The sequence below is a fragment of the Chionomys nivalis genome, chromosome 8 (assembly GCF_950005125.1).
Source record: "Chionomys nivalis chromosome 8, mChiNiv1.1, whole genome shotgun sequence".
Taxonomy (NCBI): Eukaryota; Metazoa; Chordata; class Mammalia; order Rodentia; family Cricetidae; genus Chionomys; species Chionomys nivalis.
Window position 1 is genome coordinate 61,342,084 of NC_080093.1, and position 26,042 is coordinate 61,368,125.

General features: G+C 50.5%; 1 protein-coding gene across 4 annotated transcripts in view; it reads right to left on the reverse strand.

The window, feature by feature from the left end:
- Ptpre (protein tyrosine phosphatase receptor type E) overlaps positions 1-26,042 on the reverse strand; it is a 142,948-nt gene that overhangs the window by 23,691 nt on the left and 93,215 nt on the right. For 3 of the 4 annotated variants that reach the window (XM_057777850.1, XM_057777853.1, XM_057777851.1), the window contains 5 exons: positions 18,060-18,172; positions 11,011-11,104; positions 10,700-10,773; positions 8,710-8,846; positions 3,161-3,251 (listed from right to left, as the gene is read on the reverse strand). In XM_057777850.1, the coding sequence (XP_057633833.1) occupies positions 3,161-3,251; positions 8,710-8,846; positions 10,700-10,773; positions 11,011-11,104; positions 18,060-18,172 (509 nt within the window). Of the gene's footprint in view, positions 1-3,160; positions 3,252-8,709; positions 8,847-10,699; positions 10,774-10,844; positions 10,978-11,010; positions 11,105-18,059; positions 18,173-26,042 lie in introns of those variants that run through there. The other variant, XM_057777852.1, reaches the window with a different exon arrangement.

Genomic DNA, 26,042 nt, shown 5'->3' on the forward strand with positions numbered 1-26,042 from the left:
TATTCGGGTGCGGTATAGAGATGGTGTGGGGTGTTACAGTGATGTGTGTATGCACAAGGGAGCTGTGGCCCCAGTTTCTCCACAGCCCTTTCTTTCACAGAAACTTTGCCACTGCGTCAACACGTAGTGAGAAAGATAGCTGACGCGGGAAGGTCTGTAGTCCCAGCACTGAGGAAGCCGAGGAAGGAGCGTTGAGCGTTCCAGGCTAGCTTGGCCTTTGCTGGGGCCCTCTTTACACAGAAGGGTGTTGGCTGGGCTGTGTGTGCTACCTCAGACTCCCTGACTGAGTTTCATTGCTGAGCTGCATCTGTCCTGCTCTGGGCAGAGGAGGGGAGAGCACAAATTTGGGGACAGGATGACAAACCCCAAATCCACTGTCACCCATCTAGACACTCCTGCTCAGGGGCTCAGGGCCTCAGGATGGAAGCTGGCTGAAGAGAATTTAGAATGCCTCACACCGTGGAACAGTTAGGGAAACACAGGACAAAAAATAGCATCTGCACGGACTGAGTCTCTCACAGCTTCTAAGTGCTTCCTGCTTCTTAATCCTGAAAAGTCACACTTGGCTGTCAAAACATCACTTTCTAAAATTACGAGCACTGGCATGCTTCCAGCAGAGGGCCATTGGGCTGCTGGCTTCAGAGAGTCCTCGCAGGCATGAGCCTAGCCTCTGGACACAGAGCATTTGACTCCATTTTTGGGATTCCCAGGCCAACCCCACACGGCACTCCAGTCCAGGGACATCTCTGAACCTACTGCCAGTCTGCCCTGGCTTGGGATACACTAAGAGAGGCAACGGACACCCAGAGCTGTGGGCACGGGGTCCTCCCATCCCACCTTGCAGATCGTAATCTGACTCCATGGTATCCAGCCCACTGTCTTGCCCCAGCAGGACCAGCCATTCCATATAACCAGGTATGTCTCTCCTTAACCAGGTGCCACGATTGGTCCTTGTCAGGCATGGTGTTTCCATGGTGTAGAAAACTTAAGCCGACAATGAAGAGCTTACCACTCTTGGTAAACACACCATGCCCCCAATCCTGGATAGCTGTCAGCACCCCAAGTCAGGTGTTACTCCTGGAGAGGAGGACTGAGGCCAGCCCTCACCCCGGGGGCAAGAGCAAAGGAACTTCGGGGGGCATTGAACTGGACTGTTTACAGTGCTGCCCCACTTCCACATGGGGAGAGGGCAGGCTGATTCCCTTCTGTACGGCAACCCTGCCTTGTGTGCAGCAGAAAGAGTTTGGAAGGCACCCAGCCTGTGAGTCCTCGGTGAGCTAAGAGCTCCACCTGTGCCTGCGGCAGGAGCTGGACCCTGATTCGGTGTCCTGAGCTCTCAGCAGAAATTAGCACTACTCTGTCTGTCTGTCTGTCTCTTTTCTTTTTTCTCTCCCTTTCTCCTTTCTCCCTCCCATCCTTGTTTCTTCTCTCCTCCTTTTTTAAAAAAATTCTTTTCTGAGACAGGGTCTCACTTGCTATGTAGCTCAGGCTGGCCTCTATTTGGAGAGTTTCCTGCCTCAGCCTAGGGGCTGCTGGGACTACAGGTGTGAGCTGCCACCTCTGTCTCAGAAACATTCTTGGGTAAGACTGTGAGTGTTAGCTTTGGAAGATAGCAGGTTTAATGACTGAGAGAGAAAGTTTGGTAAGATGCCCTGAATGTCCTTAGCTCTGAGGCACATGGAGCTGTGACCTGTCCAATAGATGACCCGAGGCTAGATTTCTAGCACTCTCTGGAGGTAGCATCTCCCCACTGTCTATGTCCAAGGTTTATATGAGACTTTTGTAAAGCCCACCATGACCCTAGGATCTAACTTAACCTATTGTCCCAAACACATGAGGCCTAAACCAAGGTGTGAATTAAACTCGTCAAGAAGGGTGAAGCATTAAATTAGAAGCCAAAACTGATCTTTGAACATCTCAATTATCAGTGAACACACGCCACTCTGAAGAGCCTGACACCCTCTTGCTGTGGCCTTTCTTACCTTTGAGCTCCTGAGCCACAGCAAGGGTCCCCTTCTTCCTCGGATTCCACAACCCACTCAGCAGTAAAGTCAGTATATCCAGAGTCTAAACTTAGGAAAGCAACCCTCTCAGCCTTGCCGTACAACTACTTCCCCTTCAGTGGCCTTGACACACTGCAGCCCATTAGTTCATTGCTCTAGGTGGCAGGCTTTACAGAAATCTCTTAAAAACCTTGCAGATGGACAGTGGGGAACCACTACCTCCAGAAAGTACTAGAAATCTAGATCATATATTAGACAGGTCACAGTTTCACGTATGTACAGCACACTGAAGCTGATTATGGCCAGCTCCCTGTCCCCACCAGGCACTCCGCAAGAGCAAGGGTCTCTGGCACCAGCAGGAGGCCTTTGTTCAGGATGCCAGCCTGAGCTTTGTGGAGTTGTTTGTGGCTTCTCTTCTGTGGGCCTGAAGGGTAAAACTGTGGTTCAGGGAGGCGGGTGGGGTGGGGGGTTGGGGGAAGGAGGGCTGTTAGATTGCCACTCCTCCAGGGCCAGCTTTTGAAAAGGCAGCTGAGAACATGTCCTGGCGGCTGAGACAGGCACCTCAGGACCAGGCTCAGCCAGCCACAGCAGATCACAACAGAGGCCCAGCCCACAGCAGCCTGCACCCTAACTCTGACACTTCCTGGGGAACCGCGCTCCCCAGCTCACGGTTACTGTCCGCAGCTGAGGTTAGAGTAAGGTCTGTTAAGACTTCTTTCAAGGGTGCCAAACCCATGTGGGCTTTGCATTCTACCGTTTTGGTCATTGTTTCTGGACTATAGAGCACATTGGAGATTTGCTCCAGGTAAGCCTCAAACACAGAATATGAAGGAAAGTGCTGCTTGAGGCCACCAACAGGCCTAGACTGGTGTCCAGGAGTGAATCTGGCAGGAGAAGCCTGGCCCATTGGTGCCCAAGCCTGTGAGGAGCATTCCTGCCCAGCTTGCTTCCTGTATGCTTAGCAACCAGCGCAGTCAACAGCAACCAAGACACCCACGCCCTGTGCAGGGAAATAGGCCCTCAAAGACAGTGTGGCCCTGGATTCCCTGGGACGAACACTGAGCACACGGTCACCAGCAAGCTGCCAAGTGTAATCTGCATGTCATAGACCATGCAAAGACAAAGAATAAACAACAACAACAACAACAAAGTCTTACTGGGAAGAATGTTGGGATATCTGTTCTTTTCTCTGTTTTCTTCTTTATTTGCTAGATCAAACGTCCCTTGTATGTGTCCAGATGGCAACGACTGGAAGGAAATGGAGAACAGAGTGAACATTGTTGATTCTAAACCCAGGTTCCTATCAACTTCCCTCCCAACCCCAGGAATTAAAACTACCATCTGTCCATGACCCATGTCTTTCCTCAGGCCTCACACTAGACACTGGGCGGACAATGAGCTCTCTCCTAAGCTTTGTGAGGTCAGGAATTCACTCACATCGCAATCCCATCATGCCCCAGTCCATACAGATTTTAGTCCAGGAAGGGATTCCTTGGGTACAGGTGAACTGATCCCAAAGGGGTCCTGGTGCAGGAGTCAGAGAAACAAAGACTACCAAGAAGAGGGTGCTGAGACCCTGGCCTAAGCTGCAGTTGAGGAGGAGAAGGATCCTGGGAAGGCACTGTAAACACAGCCTGCGCCACGCTTAGGACTCAGACGTCTCTGTGGATTGGGTCAGGTCAGGTCAGCAGGGTTGGGCCTAGAAGCTCTCTAGAAATGCTGATTCTCCCAGCCCCCACCCTCCAGTCCCCAGATTCAGCAGTTAGGAGTTCGGGTCTCTTTGAGGCTCCAAATGCATCACCTTAGTGACCACGGCAGCCCAGCTGAGGCGTGTCAGTGTGAAACGGAAGTTTCGCTTTGCTGGGATGCTGTCGTTGAGAAGCCACCACATCTGGGATGGAAGTGGCCATGTAGGTTTCTAGTTCCTTCTACCACCGAAGCCACCCTGCCTCTGATTTTTGGTTGCCTCCAGCTGTTCGCCTCTTGCTCGCTTCTGGGCTCCTCCTCAGACTCAGATGAGGCAGAGTGAAGAGTACTGTGTACTTCAAGTCATACCCGTCTACATTAAACCTGATTCCGGTTGGATCCAGGACCAGCCAGGACCTAGGACTGGGCTCCAAGGAAGAAGCGTTCCTACTTACTGAGTGTTTGTGAAGAAACAGGCACAGAGAAAATGCATGACTCTTCTGCCTCCCCTCACAGCTAGACTATGAGTCAATGACATGGGACCAGACCCAAGGGAGAATGGCTGGAGATGGGCTCAGTATCATTTGGCTGAAGAGGTGGCCAGACCTGGAGGGACTCCCTTACTCAAACACGGGAAACATGAGCTTTCCTGTTTTCGTTGTCCCGCTCGAAGTCTCTGGGAGCCGGGGTCTGGCTTCATAGAATAGCCTCAGATGACAGCCATGATGGCCTGGGATTGCTCTCATTTGGGTCAGGGCCCTGACCTCCCTCTAGCAGGCAGGAGTGTCTTCAGTGGCCAGCTCAGCTCTCCACAGGGGCTTACCTCAGGATGCTGCAGGGCACACCCCCTTTCTCTTCTCTGGGGTCACCACAGTTCATAGCCACAGGCAGAGGCTTTGCCTGGCTCAGCGTGGAGAGACCAGTCAGAGGTCATCCTAGCCATCCCAATGAGGAGTTCTCAGCTTGGTCCCTAGCTATAACACTCAGGTGTCTGAGCTCTGATTCACCACCAGGGCTGGCCTGGCACTACCTCCTTGGCTCTCACTGGATGTTGCATTTGAGATGACAACCCAGGGCCTTCTCAAAAGGTTTCAGCCCTGGACACAAAACCCAGTTACAGTGGCACATGAAACCCTGCAGCTGGCAAACCCCCACAGCACGAGCAGATCCTCGGAGCCCAGCGATAACACCGCCAGCAGCGATTATTAATTGTAACAAATGGAGCGTTTCCCCGCCGGCGGCCCACGACAGAGGGAACCTGCTCTGAGGGAGAGACGGGGTACACATCTCCAGTGTGTATGTAATTTTTCTGTGTACTTGAAACTACTCCAAAAACAAAGCCTATTCAAAACAACAAACTGGATAAAATGAAGGGAGGCAAAGTGACTGCAACGCAGTGGCCGACGAAGCCTGAGTGGAAAGAGGAATCAGGCCCTGGCCAACCTTTCCACAGCTGCGTGACCTTGAGGGGTGGGACAAAGAGATGAGGTGGTCCACCGTGTCCCCCACCCCCAGGCTCCCAGAGGACAGGACTAGGGGAGGTGGGCAGAACCAGGTAAAGTTCTCTGTGTCCTCCAGATCCCAGCAAGCTGAACAGCTCCCTGCGCAGATTGGGCCCAGTACGTTTTCCCTGCGGTTAGGCTACCCAGGACCAAGGTTCTCAGCTGCCTGGTACCCCAGGGAGGAGGGCCTGGAGATGTTCAGCGTACAGTGACCCTCTGCGCATTCTGTGGGAGGTCTGCTTTGCTTCATCAGGCAATGGCTCTGGTTTGTGGTTGTGTTGTAAAAACAAAACAAAACAGAAAACACCCCCTTTGTATGTATTTCATAGGGTAGGTTCCAGGCCCATAGTTTGACACAGCTTGCTGGGACACAGTGGGGAAGATACTCCCGAGAGAAGGGTTTTCCCTGCACAGAGGCCTCCTTTTCTAGGGTTGAATTCAGGAACTGGGAAGAGGATAGAGATCTGCCCTCTCCAGGAGGAACTAGCAGATAGCATCTCATCCACATGTTACCTGTTACATATTTCTTTATGTGTTACCAAAGTCCCATAGGGCAAAGAAAACCCTATTTCACAGATAAGTAAACTGAGGTAGAGGTTTAGAAAACATTCCAAGTCTTCCAGGCCTAGACAAGCACTCAGGCAAGTTGTACTGATTGACGATCCCAAGGTCAAACAAACCCCATCTTATCCTCAAGTTCATGTTCCCCAGACCCTGGGCTCGGCAGTACGGGAATGTCCAGACATATGTTGAGACTCACTCAGATCCCCCCTCCCCCAGGACCTTTGGAAGGGGCCATCAGACCAGAGAAAAGGAGGAGGGTAGGGAAACACAACCTAAATGTGTTCTCTGAGAACCAGAGCAGCTGATCTGGGCAGAAGAGAGCTGTTGCAGAGGTGTGGCCTTGGCAGTTCCCCACTGGAGAGAGGGGCAGGCTGTATACACTCTACCCCACAACTGTATCTCTAGCTGCCCGTAGCCAGGCAGGGGGACTCTGCACAGCTGAGGACTACACAGAGGCAGGCTGGGAGGGACAGGAGGGGGAAGAATTTGTTTAGGGTATAAAATTTACAAGGCTCCCAAAGAAGCCAAGAATCAGCAGAAATGAGCCCTCGAGGCAACATCTTTTCTATCGTGTTTTCTTCTTACGGTTTTGAGATTACAATTATTCATCTGTGCGTGCATGCCTGTGTGCACACGTGCCTGCCATGGCATGAATGTGAAGGTCAGAAGACCATTTTCACAAATCGGTCCTCTCCTGCCACCACGTGGGTTTCTGGGATTGGACTCAGGTTGTCAGGCTTGGTGGCAAGTGCCTTTGCCTGCTGAGCCATCTTATCAGCCCAGAAACATCTTTTCTAAAAAGCTAACTTAATTTCAAAATTCATAAGGGTGAAAACATCAAACTTTTAAATAGTGGTATATCCATAACCTCATGGTACATCCCAAAGTGGGGTCCCTGGTGACAGGGACATTCATTGACGTCATTCTCTCTTGATTGTGCTCAGGCTGTTCAGCCATCTCTCTCCTTGTTTTGATATTTTAAAGAAGTTATCAAGTCATAGCAAGTCTTAGCGACCGTGTTTTTGATGTCCTCTTGAGTTCTGCACCTAAGCCAAGTCCCTCAGCTACCTCATCCTGCTCCTGGCCACTCCCAGACCCTCCACTAACAGCAAGGTCACTGGCACCCCACACACGACAGCAGAAGTGGAAGGGGAAGTGGAAGATGCAGGGCGGGACAAGCTTCTACCAGCAACGTGAGGGACAGCTATTTTGGAAAACGAGAATTAACTTCTGCCGTTCAGTTGAAAATTTTCAAAACACCAGTGCTCGAGTGCTATCTTTCAGTACGACCTAATTTAAAAAAAGAAGAAGATGAGGAAGAGGAGGAGGAGGAGGAGGAGGAGGAGGAGGAGGAGGAGGAGGAAAACACACTTGGCAGCAGTAAGAAGGGAAGCAAGACAAAGGGGAGGGTGCAATGCTGAAAAGTAAGTGAAGGGTGGTTCCGTGCCCCAGCACCTTCCCCTGTCCACCCCAGGCATCTTTGTGTGAAAAGCCAGATCATCATCACTGTCCACACCACCTCTGGAAACAACCACACTGCACTGCCTGAACACCTCCTCCTCTAGGCTCACGCGTGTGTTGCCCCAGAGTCTCCATCCCCAGGTGCTGGTGGCTGGCGGTGGGAGTGACCCGGAGCAGAACAACCGATGTGACACCGCTGGGACAGAGACAGGCTCAGGCGGCCATCCCTGGACACCCATGCTTGCTCAGGACCAACATTCAGCTCCCAACCCTGCACGCAGGGTAAAGACTTGAGCAAAACCACATCAAAACAGCAACAGTATGGAGCCTTGTATCCAAGACAATGTGTCATGCCTACCTATCTCATAGACATTAAATAGATGAACAACTTGGGCCTGGGTGATGGCTGAGAGATTAAGAGCACCTCTGTTCTCCAGCCTGCTCTTCTCAGTTCTCTGCACATCCCAGAAGCCAGTGAATAGGAAGATGGGGCTGGAAGGGGAACAGAAGCCCACAGGCTTCTACCAGCTCTCCTGGCTGAAGCCAGAGGCTGCCTTGGAGCCACGTCTGTGGCATACACTCGGTGAACTCTGCAGATGGGACAGGGCCTTTTGCAAGGGTGACAGATGACTTATTCTACTGACCTTATCAATGTCAGCTGTGAAGAGAAACCTGTGAAGAGACACTCCAATCCCTGACAGCGCTCGCACCTCATTCTGAGCTTGTGTGAGTGACTTGTAGAAGACCTGGGTTCCATTCTCAGAGCTGACTTGGTGGCTCACAACCACCTGTAACTCTAGTTCTAGGGAACCTGATGGCCTTTTCTGACACTGTATGCACGGGGCACAAATACACATAAAATAAAAACTTTAAAAAAAGGAAATGGGCAGCTTTAGGGAGGAAATGGGCAACTTTCAGGGTGGGGTGACCCATCTGCACTGTATCTTGAGAGTTTGAGAATGACTATGAGCCTGCATGGGCATGCATGTCTCAGGGAGTCACTTCTCAAAGGCTGTGGGAGGGATTCCTCACAAGCAACAGAGACACACACACACACTGAACATGAGTTAGTGTCCCCTGCAGACAGTCTCTACAACTACTGAACTGTGCCATGACAATGGCTGAAAGGGACAATTGCTGATCTGATCAGAAGCTCAACCTCCTGGGGACCGTGACAAGAGGCTTGGTGGGAGGCTCTCCGCAGCCTTCAGCATGAAACTGCCACCTGCGCTAGGCAGCAAATGGCAGAATCGTTATCACAATCCGTGGTACCCAATAGCTGAGCTGGCTGCAGCCCTCAGGAGCATCGAATGCAACCATCTCACTTCACAAAAGGCAGTGAGCACCAATGAAGGGCACAGCACTAGGGACCAGGCTCTCCAGACCCCACTTGTGGGCAGCATCACAATCGGCACCAGGTCCGGGAGTCCCGAGAACGACTGGTTCTGATTGTCCTGCCGCTCCTCGTGGTGGCTGAGACCTGGAGCACTCACATTGAACTCCTCACGGAAGCGTTTGCAGTCATCTGCTGATCGCACGCGGATCTCCTCCTCCAAGTGCTCCACCGGGATGGGGAAGTACTTCTTGGGACCCGACGGAGACCTGCTCAGCAGCATCACTCTCTGCTGCTCTGTAGGGTCAGGAGAAACAGAGAAGCCACTTAGATCCATTGCCCATGGGTGACTCAGTCCTTGGACGGTCTGACAGCATTCCTCATGGATCTGTAGAGTGGGAAGGGAGCAGCATTCTCAAATCACGCACCCTGGGGCTAACTCAGCCCTGAGCCACTAAATCAAACATCTGCTTCCCAACACACCCTCTTTTCAGCAAGTGATGGCAGCATTCCTGTCCATCACAGGCACTGCATTCTTGGTCTTGCTCACTAGCTCACCTGCCACTCATCCTTCCTGCTAGCCTATGCACCTACACAAGGGTTACTGCAGCTTCATGCGGCAGGGTCCAGGTTTGGAGTCAGAGAAGCGGAATCACAGGGCTCTAGATATAAACTCAGAATGGACAAGAATCTACCAGGATCTCCGTCTTGCAGCCTCCTCTTCTTGGAAACACATAGAACTGCTCCCCCAAATCCCATACCTTGCAATGCAGGGAAACTAACCATCCTTGAGGCAAGGAGAGGAGATTATTGCAAAGGAGACTGTGGGCTGTGGACCAAGGGGCTTGAACAAGTCACTCACACAAGCTCAGAATGAGGTGCGAGCAGTGTCAGGGATTGGAGTGTCTCTTCACAGGTTTCTCTTCACAGCTGACATTGATAAGGTCAGTAGAATAAGTCATCTGTCACCCTTGCAAAAGGCCCTGTCCCATCTGCAGAGTTCACCGAGTGTATGCCACAGACGTGGCTCCAAGGCAGCCTCTGGCTTCAGCCAGGAGAGCTGGTAGAAGCCTGTGGGCTTCTGTTCCCCTTCCAGCCCCATCTTCCTATTCACTGGCTTCTGGGATGTGCAGAGAACTGAGAAGAGCAGGCTGGAGAACAGAGGTGCCCTGGCACCATGTGATGGTCTATTGAGGCGTGCAGGTCCCCCAAACTCTGCAAGGTGACAGCTCAGTGGAGTTCTCTGTTGTTTACACTCTCCCAAGCTCGGGGGATTGCATTAGCCCCTTCACTACCTTGAGTGAGTTCAAAAGTTTCACTTGAGTTCTGATGACAGGTACATAACCTCAAGCCAGGCACAGCTATGTAGAAAGTTATGGCAAAGCTGAAGCCACCAGTAGAAAGCATTGTACCAGGGATTGTACCAGGGACTTCGCATATGCTGGGCAAGTGCTGTGCTACTGATAATGTACCCCTGGATTCCTTGGCTGTTTGAAGTGAGACCTTGTTATGTAGCTCAGGCTGGCCTTGAACCTGTGATGCTTCTGCCTGAGCAGGTGCCTCCAAACACTGAGATTACAAGTCGGTGCCACCCCACTCAGCTAGAACTTGTGTGTTTAAAACCTTCTCTTTGTCTGCCATTGGGACACAGGAAGAAAAACAAGCTTTTGTAGGCAGCATTTACAAGTTAGGACACAACCGGAATCTAAGCCAGGCATGTTTCCTAACGGACGCTCCTTTGGAAGAGAGAGTAGCTTCGTCCCAAGCAGTGTCCTTTCCAGCTTGATTCTGAGGCACCACGCGTTAACTGAACACTTCTCTTTACAAGTAGGAGCCTTACCATAGGTTGACATCAAAGGCCTCAATGTGAAATGTTAGGCGGCAAAGCCCTGCTAACCTGACAGGATATGAATGGTCTCTTTAAGAAAAAAAAACCCACAAACTGAAATGTCTCAGACATCCGCTCTTCTGTGCAGGGAAAATGACCTCTGACACCAAGTTCCAAAATATAGAGAAATTCTACGTTACTAGGAAGCAGTAGCACGAACTGAGGCGGAGCTGGAGAGAGGGGAAGGGCTTGAGTGACAGCTGGACAGGGCTGTGAACGCCTGTCCCTTTCCATGACCATGCGGAGACCCCGTGTACAATACCTTGCTCTTCTAGGATCCCGTTAGGCATCTTCTTGTCGTTGCTGCTGACCACGGCTTTCCTTTGCTTCCTGAACCTTAGAGGCAGAAGATGTGTTAGATCTTGGTCCAGCAGGAATCCCCAAGCCCCGAGTGTGGCGATACCCACCAGGTGAGCCGGGAAAAGCTCTTTCGGCTGCTCATGGCTGAGCCTTGTGCAGCTCAGGCCGGCCAGCTGGTGTCTGAGCTGTTTGGGCCCACACCCCCAGCCTCCAGCACACTCATTTCCTCATAGGAGCTGGTTAGGGCACGTCAGCGCCTGGGGACACTCCTACCTGAAGAAGTAGGCTGCGAGGAGGAGCAAGAGGAGGAGCAGAGGCAGCAGCAGCCAGGTGAGCAGTGGCTGGGAGGTACCAGGGTCTGGAGGGCCTGTGGGTGGGCAGATGGTAGAGGGCAGAGCCCCCATCAGGATCCTGGGTAAGGATGAGGGAGGATTCCCGTAGCACACCACATGGTATAATTTGCAAGTGATCTCTCATCAGTTCTTGCGACAGAGGAATAAGATGGAGTGTCTTGTCTTAGGCCCCTGTACCCAAATGTAAGCTGCTGCTAATCAGCTATTTCTCTGAGCACCTCTGACCTAGCCCCTCTCCACAATGAGGAGGTAGAAGAAGCTGGAGACGCCTCAGGGAACAGCTGTTGCGCCTTAGCCCAGTTGGGGCAGAAATACGAGGCATAAAGGAACAGGCTGGCCCCAAGGTTGGGTACAGTTCTTGAGGAACAAATACACTGTGGGCTAGCTTTTCAGGGCTGTGAACTCTCTGTCACAATGTCAGGAGTGCAGAGACCTCTGGCCGTCGCGAAGCACCCTTGCTTGTCCGTCCTGTGCACCCACCACTCTCTGAGTGTCCCTGTCCCTTGGCTCTGGCGACCTTGTGGTCATCAACATATCCACCCACTCAGCCTGTTAAGGTGATCTCTAATCTCCACAACGTTCCCACCCAAAGGGGTCCATCAAAAGGCTGCTACTCCAATTAACCAGCTTGGCTCCTCTCTTGAACTGGCCCAGAGTGCTATGTACTGGAGTTGAGGACCAAAAGCTGTCAGGAGTGAGCATGCCCCCCCCCATGGGAGGGCCCTGGAGATCAGTACCTAGATTTCCATCCTCTTGAGTTCCAGAGTGCCAAATATTGTTCCCAAGCTGAGTGTGTGTTGGGGGAGTTCACGTCCTTCCTCCCATGGGCCAGCCTAAGTCCCTTGAAGCTCAGGCATCCACGAAGGAGTTTCAAATCTGGTCATTGTCTTCCCACCTCTGTGCATTCAGAGGCTGTGACCCATAGCACACCTGTGGCTCTGTCCCAGAGGTTTGTATTAGGCTTAACAGGTAAGAATATCTGTCCCTTCCTTCCAGCCTAAACCTGCCCATTGGAGCAGCTTGACCCAAGACTTCCTGTCTGTGACTCAGGAATGCTATACCCTGGGCTAGGTAGGACTTGGAGCAAATTCTAGCATGGGCTGCTGAGAGCTGCCTGGAAGTGAAGGGCAGGGCTGAGCCAGTGGTGGGGAGTTGCATTGCTCAGGGTACCCTGATTCAACTCTATCCATTTTTGGCCAAAGGCCATTAGAAGGCGTGGGAAGGCTCCTTCTTCTTTTCCAGGAATGCTCACTATCTTTTCTCGGTGTGTCACCACAGTGAAACTACCCACTTCTGCATTGCCCAGAGGTCAGCCTCTGGCTCAGCATCTGCTCTGCACGAGCAGTCGCTAAACTGGTCAGCCACAAGGTCCACTCTGTCGCAGTCAGAGAGGCCTATGGACCCAGCCAGTTCTCCCCTGCGCCTTGTCAAAGACTTAATGGGCCAGCCTCCATGTCCATGTTCTTGGAGGACAGGCTGCGGTAACAGACGTGGGGATTCCACAAGGTATGGATTGGATGTCCCATGCTGTAGATGGGTTTTCACACAGGCAGAACAAGTGACTCAGGGGGACCGCTCTCCCTCAAATTGATTTCTGTGACTTCTAATGAGGTTTGTCCAGGAAGACAGAAGTCAGGACCAGAACTCCCTAGGCTTTCCAAGGGCAGTAGGAACATTCAAAGCAGACTGGTTGGTGGGGAACCTGGGAATCCATGTGGGGCTTGTTCTGGCTCTGGGGAGTCAGAAACTATGGGAAGAATAGGTCCAGACTACTTACTTCAGATATCGCAAACTTTATGTAAAAGCTTTTGAAGTTGTCGATTTGGGTAAGTAATTAGATTTCAATTGAACTTTGATAAACAGTGTGGGCCAGAAAAGAAACCCTTGGGCCACCAGGGCAGTGTTCCCTCGGCCCCAGTGGTGTTCCACCCAGGGAGGCATGAGGCCCCAGTGGACATCCTATAGTCACATTCTGCTTCCAGTTCACACTGACTCTGGGTCTGTCTAGATAGCTCAGCCTTAGTCCCTAAAATGATGTCAGGTTTCCCAACTGTATGTGAGCGCATACATGTGTGTTCATGTAGATTTTAGGCATAGGCATCCCTGCATGTATGTGTTTACACATTTGCTTACACAGAATCCTGTCCCGACACTGGAAAGACAATGGTTTGCAGGTGAGGTGTGGCCTGGATCTTTTTCCTCTGTGGGAGACACAGATTTTCCCAGTGACTAATCTGCTGTTAAGAGGGACCATGCAGAGGGGCATGGGCCAACTGGGCCCGGGGTGGGGGGGAGGTCAGTTCTTTCCAAACCATGTGGAGCACTACACCAATTTGCAACAGATAGTACTCCTCCAATGAAGGGGTGTTCTGTATCTCTAAGGGGTCCCCAGGGGGAGGAGGGAAGGAAAGACAGGGAGCACAGTGACGAGCTGTGTTCTGGGAAGAGACAGCACAGCCCCTGAAAGATTGGACTGCAGAGGCCCATGAATGTTTATGTGATAAACATCCAAGTAATGCAGACAAAGTGACCATACATAGGCCAACTGCTTTGTTTCCTTGACATGACGTTGGGAGTGTATCTTCCTGTACATTTTCTCCTACCAGGCTGCGTTCATAGACGTGCAGGTTTGGTAAATAAATAGACTCTCTTCTCCATCCAGTCATCTAAGACCGCATAGGTGGCAGGAAGTACTGTTATTTTATGAATTGTTCAGGAAAGAAAAACCCCAAACTTTTGATTATGCAGAATCGTCCCCTTGACACATTTTTGTCAGTTGTGAAGGGCCGTGTGGTGCCAGGAACCCAACCTGAGTCCTCTGGAAGAGCAACACGTGCTCTCAACCACTGAGTCCTTTCTCCAGCACCTAACTTGTACACTTTGTCTCCCCAAGATTTCTGCGTGGCATCTCCTACAAGTGAACCCTTGTGTCCACTTCATACATTATCAAACAATCATGGAAAATTTCAGATGATCTCCCAAGGCATCTGACGCTCATGCTCACTTGGGGTTTGTGAGGGAGCCACTTTCTCCTGGACAGGCAAAAACACAGTAACATTTTGACTCAGTTTTCTCTTATTTCTAGAGAGTTCAGTTCCTTTGCATGATAATTAAAATGGAATTTATTAGATACTTTGATTTTTTTTCCCCCTGGTTGTATTTGACATCTCCTAATAGCTTCAGCTGTCAACTTGACAGAGCCCAGAATTATCTGGAGGACTGCCTTATTCAGATAGGCCTATGGTCATATCAGTGGAACATTTTATCAATTATCGGTTGATGTAGGAGACCTCAGACCGCTGTAGGTAGCACCATCCCTAAGTTGGGGGTCTTGAGCTTGAGCCTGTAGTGGGTGGAGCCAGTGAGGGAGCCTGTAAGTAGCGGTCCTTCGTGGTTTCTGCTTTAGTTCCTGTTTGAGCTCCTGCCCTGACTTCCTTTTATGAAGGACCTTGATAGGGATATGTAAGCCACATTAACCCTTGCCTCCCTGGGTGCTTTTGGTCATGGTCTTTATCACGGCAATAGTAAAGCAAATCCGTGACTCATCTCTTTTCCTACTGTGCTCTTTTACATGTTAATTTTCAAGGGTTCTTCCTGTATGTATTATAGAGGATAACATTTTCTTGCAATTTTTACATATTTATAATGAATTCTTTGTCTAAGAAAATGCGTCATGATGAATATTGAATTCATCTTGGCCAGTGATGAAAAGAAGCCATTTCCTGTTGTTCTGGCACATTCTGGCAATGTGCTAACCCTCAAGAGATACTTCATACTTTTTCAGGAGTCAGATCTTTTAAAGGGCACTTGGGGTGACCTCCCAAGTTCCAGGACAAAGGAGCTGCCATGTAACTTGAGGCCTTCATAGCTCCTAATAGTGCAACCACAGATGCTGCTAAGCGTGCTGAGGCCCGGAAGAGACCTAACCAGAATTTGCTTCTGTTCTGGGTGCTGAGATCACGTGACAGTCCTCTCTTCCTGAAAGCAGCACTTCCTGCCCACGACAATGTTACGAACCAATAAATCTTGGTTTCAAATGAACCGGAAAGCCCTAGACATGGGCGGTGATGCCACCCTGAGGGAGACTCACTACCACCTGTGGGGTTGTCAAGGACTCTGACAATTCCTACCCCTACTGTGAGATGTATGTTCTGTCCCCAGGACTTTAAGATGTTCACAGGGACATACGGACAGTCTTCCAGGTATCCTAAACAGCCAGCTGATTAGTGTTGGGGAGGGAAGCTAGGGGTGTGGGTTGGAAGACTTTTGTGAATGTCCGAGAAAGTCACTGTCCTTGAAGCAGGTCTGGGATGCCCAAGGCTGCCCACACTGCTGAGGACCAGTGTGTGGAAAGCAACCTGCAGAGAGGCGTGTGTTGCAGCGTCTGGGTTGTTTTTTTTCTGTGGCTGTGGGTTTCCCCTGGGGTGTCACAACAAGGAGGAAGTGGGAAGAGAGTACAGCCAGCCAGGGTGCTCTGAGCCCGGTGTTTGCTTCCATGGAGCACGGCACTTCTTTCCTCTCCTTAGGGCCGTCACTGTCTCTCTAGGATACTAACTAGGGACAGGAGACCCTGTAGAGCCCTTGACGGGGCAAAGCTGACCCACTGGGATGGCACCAGCTTCCACAGGCTTTTTCTTAAGTGTGTTTCTGTAAGGATATTGACAATTTGGGTTTTCTTTAAGCCTTGCAAGGACCAAGCAGGACGCTGAATTTCATGTGTAAACTAGATTGGTGCACGGCCGCCAAGACAGTTAGAGACAGCTGTCCGAGGGGGTTTCTGAGTGGGACTAACACCAGAATTCATAGGCTGAGTAAGGCAGACGGTCTGCCCCAGTGTGGCTAGGCTTCACTCTATCAGGAATGGAGCAAGTGTGTAATAAGGGATGGGCATGAAGCAGGTGCAGAGGCAAGGGTTAGCCTTTGCTATTGCATGTTCATTCTGACTTTACCACCAGGGCACGCTGCAGGGAATCCCTGTCAACTGCTCATCCTGATCCCATCCTTCTGCCCTGAGCCTAGCTCTCCCTGGGTGCAGCACAATCCCTAAAAAAAATCACAATGAAGGAGTTGCGGGATTTTAGCAGCAGCATTCCCGACTTTCAGAGACCAGTTAGATGACTGAATCTGGAGCTTGCTCCCTGTTGACCACAGAAGAAGCCAACGCTGTGGGGGTGCTGCTGTGTCCTAAAAACTGTCCAGCCTGCTTGTTCCTGTAATGCTCACTGCACTGCCAACCAAGAGCCGGGACGGCTACCACCTGTACCTCCTGAGTCCGGGCAGGGAGGCACAGAGGGGTTCAGTAAGGCCTTTCAGGTTACTCAGCTAACAAGTACCTGAGGTGGGGTTGGAACCCAGGCTGTGAGAGCCAAGAAGACCCATTCTTGGTTTTTATTTCCATTTCCTCATCCTCTTCCTCACTTTGGCTTTGCAAAATATTTACTAATTTAATTGAGATGAAATTTACATATTAGAAAATGCACCTATTTTCAATGTAAGGTGAATTACTTTCTAGGGTTAGGCAGCTCTGGCTATTACAGTATTATTATTAGGATGTTTCTTTTTTTCTTATTAGCATATTTCTTTGTCTTCAGTAAGATCCCTTCTGTCTTCATCCTCAACAGAAGCAACTGCTCACTACTCTCCCTGCCCATGCTAGTCAGGTCCTGGAGATTTCCTCTCAATGGAATCCTACTTAGTCTATAGTATGTGGTCCCTGTGTCTACCTTGTGTCACTGGGAATATCCGTGAGCTTTCTCCTTGACATCACATGGACACCAGTGTGCCTTTTCCTCTTCTGTATCCTTTAAACTACAAAGTGAGGGGAGAGACTACCGAAAACAAAAACCAAACCCCCATCCCTGCCCTGGACTGTATCAGTCCTAACTTTCTCTTGAGGACAGGGCAGCACTGCCCATTCCAATTCCCTCTCCTAGAAGCCACGAGACACCCAAGAATGCTCCTCATCCATCTCTAAAATTAGTGACTCCTTTTTTTTAAAAAAATGAGAAACCTCACCACATATCAATATTACAGAATATTATAACAATGATTTCTTCATCACCATTATTAGACCTGTTGTGTGGCAATTTCCTCGATGTTGAAACATCTTCTCATGAAGGGGAGTCAGAAGTTCACAAAACATGAGAAAGCTCTAAGACCCACAAGGTTTTACAAGCCATAGACGAATTGCCAGGGATGCGTTTGGGGTGGAGGGAGTCTTCAATGGGGTTGCTTACAAGTTGCCTGGGAGACAGCCATGAGACAGCACCCGTGAGCTGTTACCCAGGCGGGATGGGCTTTCCAGTGAGGCAGCTGCCTCTGAGTCACGCCTGCTTCCCTGCGTAACCCCAAGACATCTACTGGCTCACCAAGGGAGACAGGGCATTGTCATTTTTTGAGTCTATGGGGGGTGTCTTCTCTTGGGCAAATAGCTGTTTGCTCATATCTCCTCAGAAAAAGTTACCCAACAAACCATCAAACCAATATTCACATTTGCCCAACCCATGGGTCAGGGTTTGATAACTGTTGCTTCTAACAGGGCTCTACACAGCCAGACTTCTCAGAATTTATTGTTAAATTAATTATTAATTGTGTGTCAATGAGTGGGCACAAATACATCAGTCACAGTGCACGCGGAGAGGTCAGAGGACAACTTTCAGGGGTCAGTTTTCTCCTTTTCCACTGAATGGGTCTCAGGGATTGAACTCAGCTTCTCAGGTCTGACAGAGGCTCTTTGTCCCCAAGTCATCTTGACGGCCCCTCTTAGGCTTTCTCACGCTCTCCTTCTTCCACCAATGCTGAGGCCCTCCTCCGCAGGTGGAAAGTCTCCCTGGACACACTTGATAGCTCCGGTCAAGGGTACGCGCTCGGCTTCCTGGTTGCCACACTGAACCCCTCTTCCCCCAGCTTGGGAGGGGGCCGTGTGTGAGGCAGCGACAGGGGCATCTGGGATGAGGGTAGGGCTCTTACCTACAGTTGTGCTGGTCCAATTGCTCTCTGTTGGAGTGGTGTCGTTGCCAGCTCTGGCGAGTGACAAGCTAAAACTGCCCAGCAGGAGTGGACAGAAGGGCTCCATGGCACACCTGCAAAGAGATAAGGACTTTACTTAGAGTCGTTCTGGGGTAGCAGGCCCTGGACATGGCTCTTACTCGAAAGGGAGGGGTAGAATTAAGAGATGAACTCATTACAGGTTCCAAGGGAGCCAAGAACTCTGCCTCCCAACTTCACAGTCTCTTTTGTCTTCCCACACTGGGGTGGTACAGTCATGGTCACCTGCAGGTCCCGCCAGAGTTCCCACAGCCTACAACTCCCACACTGCTAAGGGTGAACCAGCGTGGAGAGTGACCAGACCTCAGTTTTGTCCATACTGCTAACCAAGAGGCATCTTAATGAGTCACCTGGCACCCCAGATATCATGTCCCCCAGTACCAACTGCTCACCACTTCCCTTCCATAGTCATTCTCTGGCCAAGTTGTATCTATGGTGGGTGTCCTACCTTGGGTAAACAGATGCCAGTGCCCTCCCGTGTGCCTTTTGGGTCCTTCTCACTAGGCTGGCCAAATTCATTCCCTCCAGACCTGGCAAGGAGCTCCTGGCCAATCAGTTTGAGGCTAGCTTCAGGGTCCTTCTCTTCCCTCTTCCATCCGGTGGCTCTGAGCTCTCCTGGTCCACTTCAACAGCCCCCTCCAGACCTTGCTTCTGACTGTACTAACTTCCTGCTCCACAGAGCCATTTACAGCCTCAGAAGGACGCTAAGTGATTACCAGGTTGGATGGATGCAGGGGACAGTCCAGTTGGCAAGAGGGTCAACACAGAGAAAGCTTTTCATACCAGGACCCCACAAGCAGTAACCTCGGATTCACACTTTGCCCCCACTTTGCCCGACCACATTCAACCCTCATTAGAAGCGACAGTGATGGTAACTACCCCGTAGTGTAGAAACCCTTACTTGAGGACTTCTGACCAATAGAGGCAGGCAATGGCTCTGCCCAGTGCAAATATTTGTTCCCTGTCCATGGAACCTCATCCACAGTCAGCCCAGAGGATCTGTCCCATCCTTATTGAGATCTGCTACCCAGAATATTCATGAGGGATGTGGATGGACCAGACCTCAGAACTGAGGCCAGTAGACACTCGGCACTCGGGCTGTTCCAATAGGGAACACTAATGTTTGTAATTACCGAAGGCCTGGAAGGAACATGGCAATACCCAGTGCTTCTCATCAGGCAGCCCCGCCGAGATGAAACAATCCCCGTCCCCATACATTGGAACTATCATCCCAGTACAATTAGTCGGTGGCCACCAGCACACATGGCCTCTCCTCTTCATAGTTCCCGAATGGACATTGTAGATTTATAAAGTGAGCCACAGACACAAACCCGCTCTAGGCTGCTATCTGCATGTGTATCATGCACACAGTAACCCCGTGAGGGTTGCGAACCAGTGGATGGTAAAAGACTGGGCAAAGTTAGGCTACAGGGTTATAAAGCCCATGTTGAAGGTCAGGACTGCTGGGGACACACGCCCTCAACTGGATCCATGCTGCCCAGGCTCTCCTTTGACAGGCAGCTCCACACATATCGCCACACACTGCCTTTTCCCTTTCCATCTGTTCCTGAACAATGCCATGGTGCTTTATATACACTAGAGGAAACTGTGGAATAACTGATTCGGAATTATTAATTGCCTCACTCCAACTCCAGAGATGCAGAATTCCTGGGTGAAACATGGTGCTGCATCCCCAGCATTAATAACCTCCCTCATGGAGCACTCAGAGATCTAGAGAAGGCAAGGCCAGCACCCTTGAGGAGGGTGAAGCTCAATCCCTCTCTCCTGTCATGGCGGTGGTCTTTAACTTCTCAGAGCTGAAATTCCGGATGGGACCAGCAGAGGGAGACACACTGCAGACATCACAACCTGTCCAGCCATCTGGTGTCTCTTTATTGTCCCTCTTGTATTTTAAGCCTAGTGACAACCTGTCGGAGGATCCCTGGCCATCCACTCTCAAAAACTTGCGCAGGCTACTTAGTAAGCACAGACACGAATCTGTGCGGGAATAATGTGTGAAAGAGGCATTAAATCCATGCCGAGCTCCAAGGATTTGTAGCTGACTAGCATTCGCTGCGTGCCTGCCAAGTGCTGAGCGCAGGAGGCATGGAGCTGCTGCAGTCTGCAGAGCTGGAATGAACAAAGCAGTCTATTCCCAGAAAAGCACACTTTATTTTTACTCTACTCCAAATCCACCCATCTATCAGTTTGATTATAAACCTATCTTTCTTATTCCATTGAATACTTTATCAGGACTTCCCACGACCATGTTCAAGTAGCCTTCTAGGATCAGGACATGCGAAGCTGACCCAAGTCCTGTCTGTGGCCATGGAAGCTCCCGGACTTGGAAGGGGAAGGCAAGAGCAGCCTCAGCCACCCCTTAGAAGCTGTGGAGGCTGGGTCACACAACCAGGGAGTCAGTCACAGTTTCCCTGAAACGAAGCATGCAACCAGAACCTCCAGCAATGGGAGGACACAGAGGGTTGGAGGAAGCTGTGCATGACCTATTGTCGCGCCATCTTTGTCTTCGTCCACTGGAACTGCTTCCTCGGGGAAACTGAAGAATGAGGGTGGGAAGTCTGGGGCTGAAGGATTGAGAAGGCTATGGAACAACTTGTTAGCTGGTGACTTGCTGCTCCTTCAGGCTCATTTCTAGTGACGACCCATGTTACTAGAATCACATGGGGGCCCAACACCGGTGGGATGTTGGAACTCTACATCTCTGGAGAGTGATAGGTTTATATACAAAAGAAGCATGAAGGCCACCATCTCCCTCTCATGTTCCTGGTGTGTGTCTGGGGCGGGGCATCTTCACTCCAAGGGAACATGAATGAAGGCACGGAAGGCGCCATGATATTTTTCTCAGGACCACTGTCTCATTCCCAGGGTTCTTCATGTTAGCACACAGATTACCCATGGGTCTTAGACAGGACAGTGAAGGTTCTGGGAGTAGACTAAATCTGGTCTGTGGCGAATCTCCACAGCAGAAAGTCCTTAGCTTCAGGTAGGAGGGCTACAAACACTTGACTGACCACGGACAGGTGTTTCTTTCTCACCTGCAGCACAGAGGGCATACACCCATGGGTGCCGGTCAGCCAAGGCTGGGCACCTTGCACCCGTGAGCAGCAGTTCAGTGTAGGAAGTTCAGACCTGGGAGGAAGGAGCTGGTGCTGTGGAATGGTGGCTGGTAATGTATGTCGCTCTTTTGGAACACAGCAGAGTTGCTGGCCTTGGCCCTTTCTGCCCTTGCGACCCCTTATCCAGCCACCAGACCTCTGAGGGCTTGGTTGTCTGTGTGTGTAATGTGTGTGAGGACAGTGACTTGGGAAGCCATGCGAGGGGGTCAGCTCCCCTGGAATGGGAGTTACCATCTATTGTGATCCCTTTCCCTCAAGTCCATGTGAGTGCTGGGAACCGAACTTCAGTCCTATGTAATTGCCACTGAGACAGCTCTCCAGCCCCAAGTATCTGCTTCTAATGTCTGTCTTCTATAAAATCAGGACAAGGTGACTCACGCAACAAGATAATTGCTTTTTAATGTTCCAGGAAAAGACAAAAACTCAGATAAAATAATATTTTTCCATGGCAAAAGAAACAAAACCCAGACCTTTCCTAACACTTAGATGTGAATATACTTATAGGGATGAGAGATTTAAACAATTATTTTCTTAAAAAAACCCATTCATTAAAATCTGCAGACACAGCATGTTTCAGGTGTAGCCATGTGACCCTGCCCCTTTGAAGAGGGCTTTGCTTATTAAAAGAGAAAAGATGTTCACAGGGAGTCCTCAGCTCAGTGGGTGAAGGGTGGAACTTAATTGCTTTTGAGCAAAGGTAATTGAATGTCTAAATGCAAACATGGAAACATCTTTAAAATGAGGTTGCCAAAGGGGTCCTCACGTTGACAAAAAAGCAAAAGAAAAAGAAATCAGGTAGGAACGAGGGAAGAGGGAGAAAGGCTTGGGGGTGGGTGACCCTGGCTGTTGGTCACCTGACAGATATCCTCCAGGAACTGGCTATCTGAATAGGTCAGAGCAGACCTGCTGGAGGCAGGTGTCATCCTGGGCGTGTGAAGATGCACAGTGGGGAGACAATCAGGTGCTGACCCCTAGGAAGGCAGGGAGAAGAGACAGGGAGGGAAGGAGGTGGGGGGGAGGACAGATAACTACAGATAGAGAAGGAGGAGGAGAGGAGAGAGGGAAGTGGGGAGGAAGAAAGATGGATGCAGATAAGTAACATTTAACTCGGCTTTTTGGGAAGGACCTGCAAGCCTTTGAGCCTGTCCGCAGGCCTGTTAGGGAACAATTTCCAGTCCCTATGTGGTGCGTGCTAATTTGCATAATTCCAATTATTCACCGAGCCCTCTTGAAGATGAGTAAGAAGTGAAGAGCCTCTTCTGTCGGAACTCAGTGTCTTTCATCAAAGCCACAAGGCCAGATCATGGAAATCACAGGCTCCCACGCAGGAGCACATTTTCACAGATTGTGAAACCGTATTCGGACTTCATCTCATCAACAAGCAGCTAGGGTCTGGGCAAGTCAGGCACTGGGTTAGAGACCAGGAAGCTAACAGCATCTCTCTCCACATGGGGCCAAATGGGGGTACATGGAGCCAGAAACCAAACTTTCCAACCTGAGAAGACAGGAAGACTCTGAAAATCTACACGTGGTGACTGCAAAAGAGAAGATCAAACTAAGGGATGGGGGACACATAGAAGCATGAATGGGAATCACATAGGACCGGCGAATGAGGATCACATAGAATTACAATGAACGGGGGCTGCATAAGACCAGGGAATGGGAGTCACAGTGAACCCTTCTTTCCCATGTAAACAGAAGCAGGTAATTGGTTGGAATAACCCTTTGATCTTACTTAACCCAAATTTTCACTAGTGAGTGGATATTAGCGATTATTGGGGGGACGGAAAGGCAAGGAAAGTAAGTTCAATATCCACAGATTTTAAAATGAATAAATCACAGGCACAGCAAGGACTCTCAGTGCCCTCTGTCTCTGTCCCTTTCTCCATCAGAAAAGCTCATGGCTCTATAGGAAGGCATCGCCAGTTCCTACAAAGGAAATCTGAATGGTGAGGCTCGCCCACTGGGAAAGGAACTCTGATTATGTTCCATGCATGTCAGCTTGCCACGACTGTGACAGAACCCCTGAGGAAAACACCTTAGGAGGAACCTCACCCCAAACACCGTCAGATCTTGAACCTATCAGTGGATTGATCAGCTGATGAGGTCGGAGCCCTGATGACGCAGTCACTGCCCACACATAGCCCATGGGCCGGACACTGATTTTCCTGAGTGCTTAGGGGATGTTTCATGCTGTCACCGTGTCCACGCTCACCACTACTGTCGCTTCGGGTTAATGAGTGTGCCCAGGTGTTACTACCTGTGAAGTTACTACCACATGAGGTGTGGTCTTTCTGTGATGGTGCCCTTGCTCCAATCCACTCCAATCCCCAGCCCCTTGGTCACTCTGCTATCCTGAGCAGCTACTTCCCTCTTATCTGCTTCGGCATCTCACTCGCTACCCCCCTCCCCCCACCTTTCATCAGCCACCACGGATACCCTGCTCTCCCTATCAGCCCTCCACACTGCAGATCACCCTGACTCGATCATTGACGACAGCTCTCCATCAGCCTGTCCATCTGTCTTTTGCTGTCTGGCCTCCCTTGTCTACTCTTCTCTGCATTTGAATGTACATTTCTGTGAGAGCTGCTCATGGTCTGGTGGCTGGAGCGGAAAGAGAGGTTGAGTCCCAACAGCACCGAGTAAAACGGCAGGGGTGCTGTCAGGAGTTGAGGGAGCAGGTGTCTGTAGCTGGGGACCCACTGCATCTGGAGGGACAAGATGAATATGCGCTCTTCCCTCGGGCTACTGGAGTAAGGACACGGCTGACAACACCTTCTCTGAACTTACAATATGTCAGAGCCCCAAGAACACTCAGCAGGACTATGGGTTTCTACTTTGGGGGCAAGAAGGCATGGGAGGCAATTCCCCTATTTTCGCTAAGCCTGCGGGTAGCCCCAGCCCTAAGCCTGCGGGTAGCCCCAGCCCTACTGCATTTCCCCTCTGTCCTGTGCGCGAAGCGCCACTCACAGACCAGCTGCACCTGGGGTCTAGGGAAGAGACAGCTGTGCACTGTGGGCGGTGTTTTGGGAGCCCTCCGGGGAGAGAGACAGACACTTTCCAAGGTAGAGTCAGCGAGAGATCACTTCCACCCCTCGTGACTTTTATTTGACTTTATCTGGGCTATAAATCAGCCGGTGATGCCCTTCGATCAAGACCCATAAATAAACCAACACTTCCATTACTGCTTCCAGGGGAGACGCCAAAGTATTTTGATAGACTAATGTTCTCTATGCTGAAATCAGCTTCTACAATCCCGGGATAATTGCCTCAGCAAATATGCTAATCACCTGGGCACCCCACTCTGCCCAACAACTAACTGTGTGTGTGGAGGCCAGAGGAGAATGTCTGATCTCCTGGAGGTGCAGTTATAGGAGGCTGTGGGCTACCCAGTAGGGGTGCTGGGGACCAAACTGGGTCCTCTGCAAGACAGCAGGGGTCAGATCTCTTAACTTTGGAGCATCTCTCCCGTCCCTTTCCTTCCTTCATTTCTTTCTCCCCCTCTCTCCCTATCACCATAGGGCAATTTTAGGCCTTCCTAAAGGACAGCAAGGGCCTCTAATTACAGACAAAATGGTATATATCTTACCACCCGCTACCTCCTGCCCAGGCTGTCAGACACACTGCTCTAGGGCATGGCAGTCAGCGGAGGTCTCAGACAACACTGCTCAACTTCCAGCAGTAGCAAGAACTATCCGCATGACCAGAGCCACAGAGTATGGGTTTTGGTTGGGACAATGAGACCTGTTCTAATTGGACCACAAGACAGGAGATTTAAGAGGCAGGTGACACAGATCTGCAAGATGACAGGGATGTGGTTTACAGCTAGAAGCTGCTGCACAGACACCGTTGATCTACCTGTCTGCTGCAAGGCTCTGTGGGAAAAAGGCACACATAAGGAACCCAGCACCCCCTGGAAGCAGCATGGTGATTCCCTCCTAGTTGAGGCCAAGAGAAAACAGACTGGAGAATTTAGGTCTGTAGCCTCATATAGGACTCAGTGGGTTAGCCTGTGACCTCCACAGCCACTGGGAGTAGAAAGTTCTAGAAAGCATAAGAAGGAACCATATTCCAGAGGTGAAGAGAAGAACATTCTCTCCCTGTGACAGTGTAATTAGTAACCCATCAAAATTCCCAGGGAAACAGTCAGTGCCTCCTCTTGATGGGGGACATACTTTTGTTCAAATCCATCACACCCTAGGCTTGATGTCCGGGCATTTTCATCCTAATTGTGCAATTCCATCTTTAAAAGAGGGGTGCTTTCAGAACGTGGTGAAAAACTAGGCATGTAGCTCAGCATTCATACGACCTTGGGTATAAGCATGAGACAAGATGGAGTGAGACCACGTGCACACCGTAAACAAGAGGGTCAGAAGAGCAAGGCCACCCTCGGCTACATAACACATTCTGGGTTCCAAGTCAGTTTGAGTTATAGAAAACCCTGTCTCAAAACCAAAGAAAGCAAAGCCAGTGTCCAGGTCCCTTCTAGTCAGCAGACTCCCGCTTGCAGCTTCTGTACCATGGTGCATTTTCACTCATAGCTTAGCATCCTGGGGCCCTAGTTCCAAGGCAAGGAAAGAGCTCTCTGCATCTTCAAGGGGCAGAGGGGACAGGCAGAAAGGATGCTATCTAAATGCCGCGGATATGAACTTATTACTGAAATTCTACCTTGCATCAAGGTAGCAAACCTTTAGTGGGGCTTGCCACATGTTTCCCATGCCTCCTTTGTTGAGAAAGGGTGTAGGACATAGGAGGGATGCTCATCTAA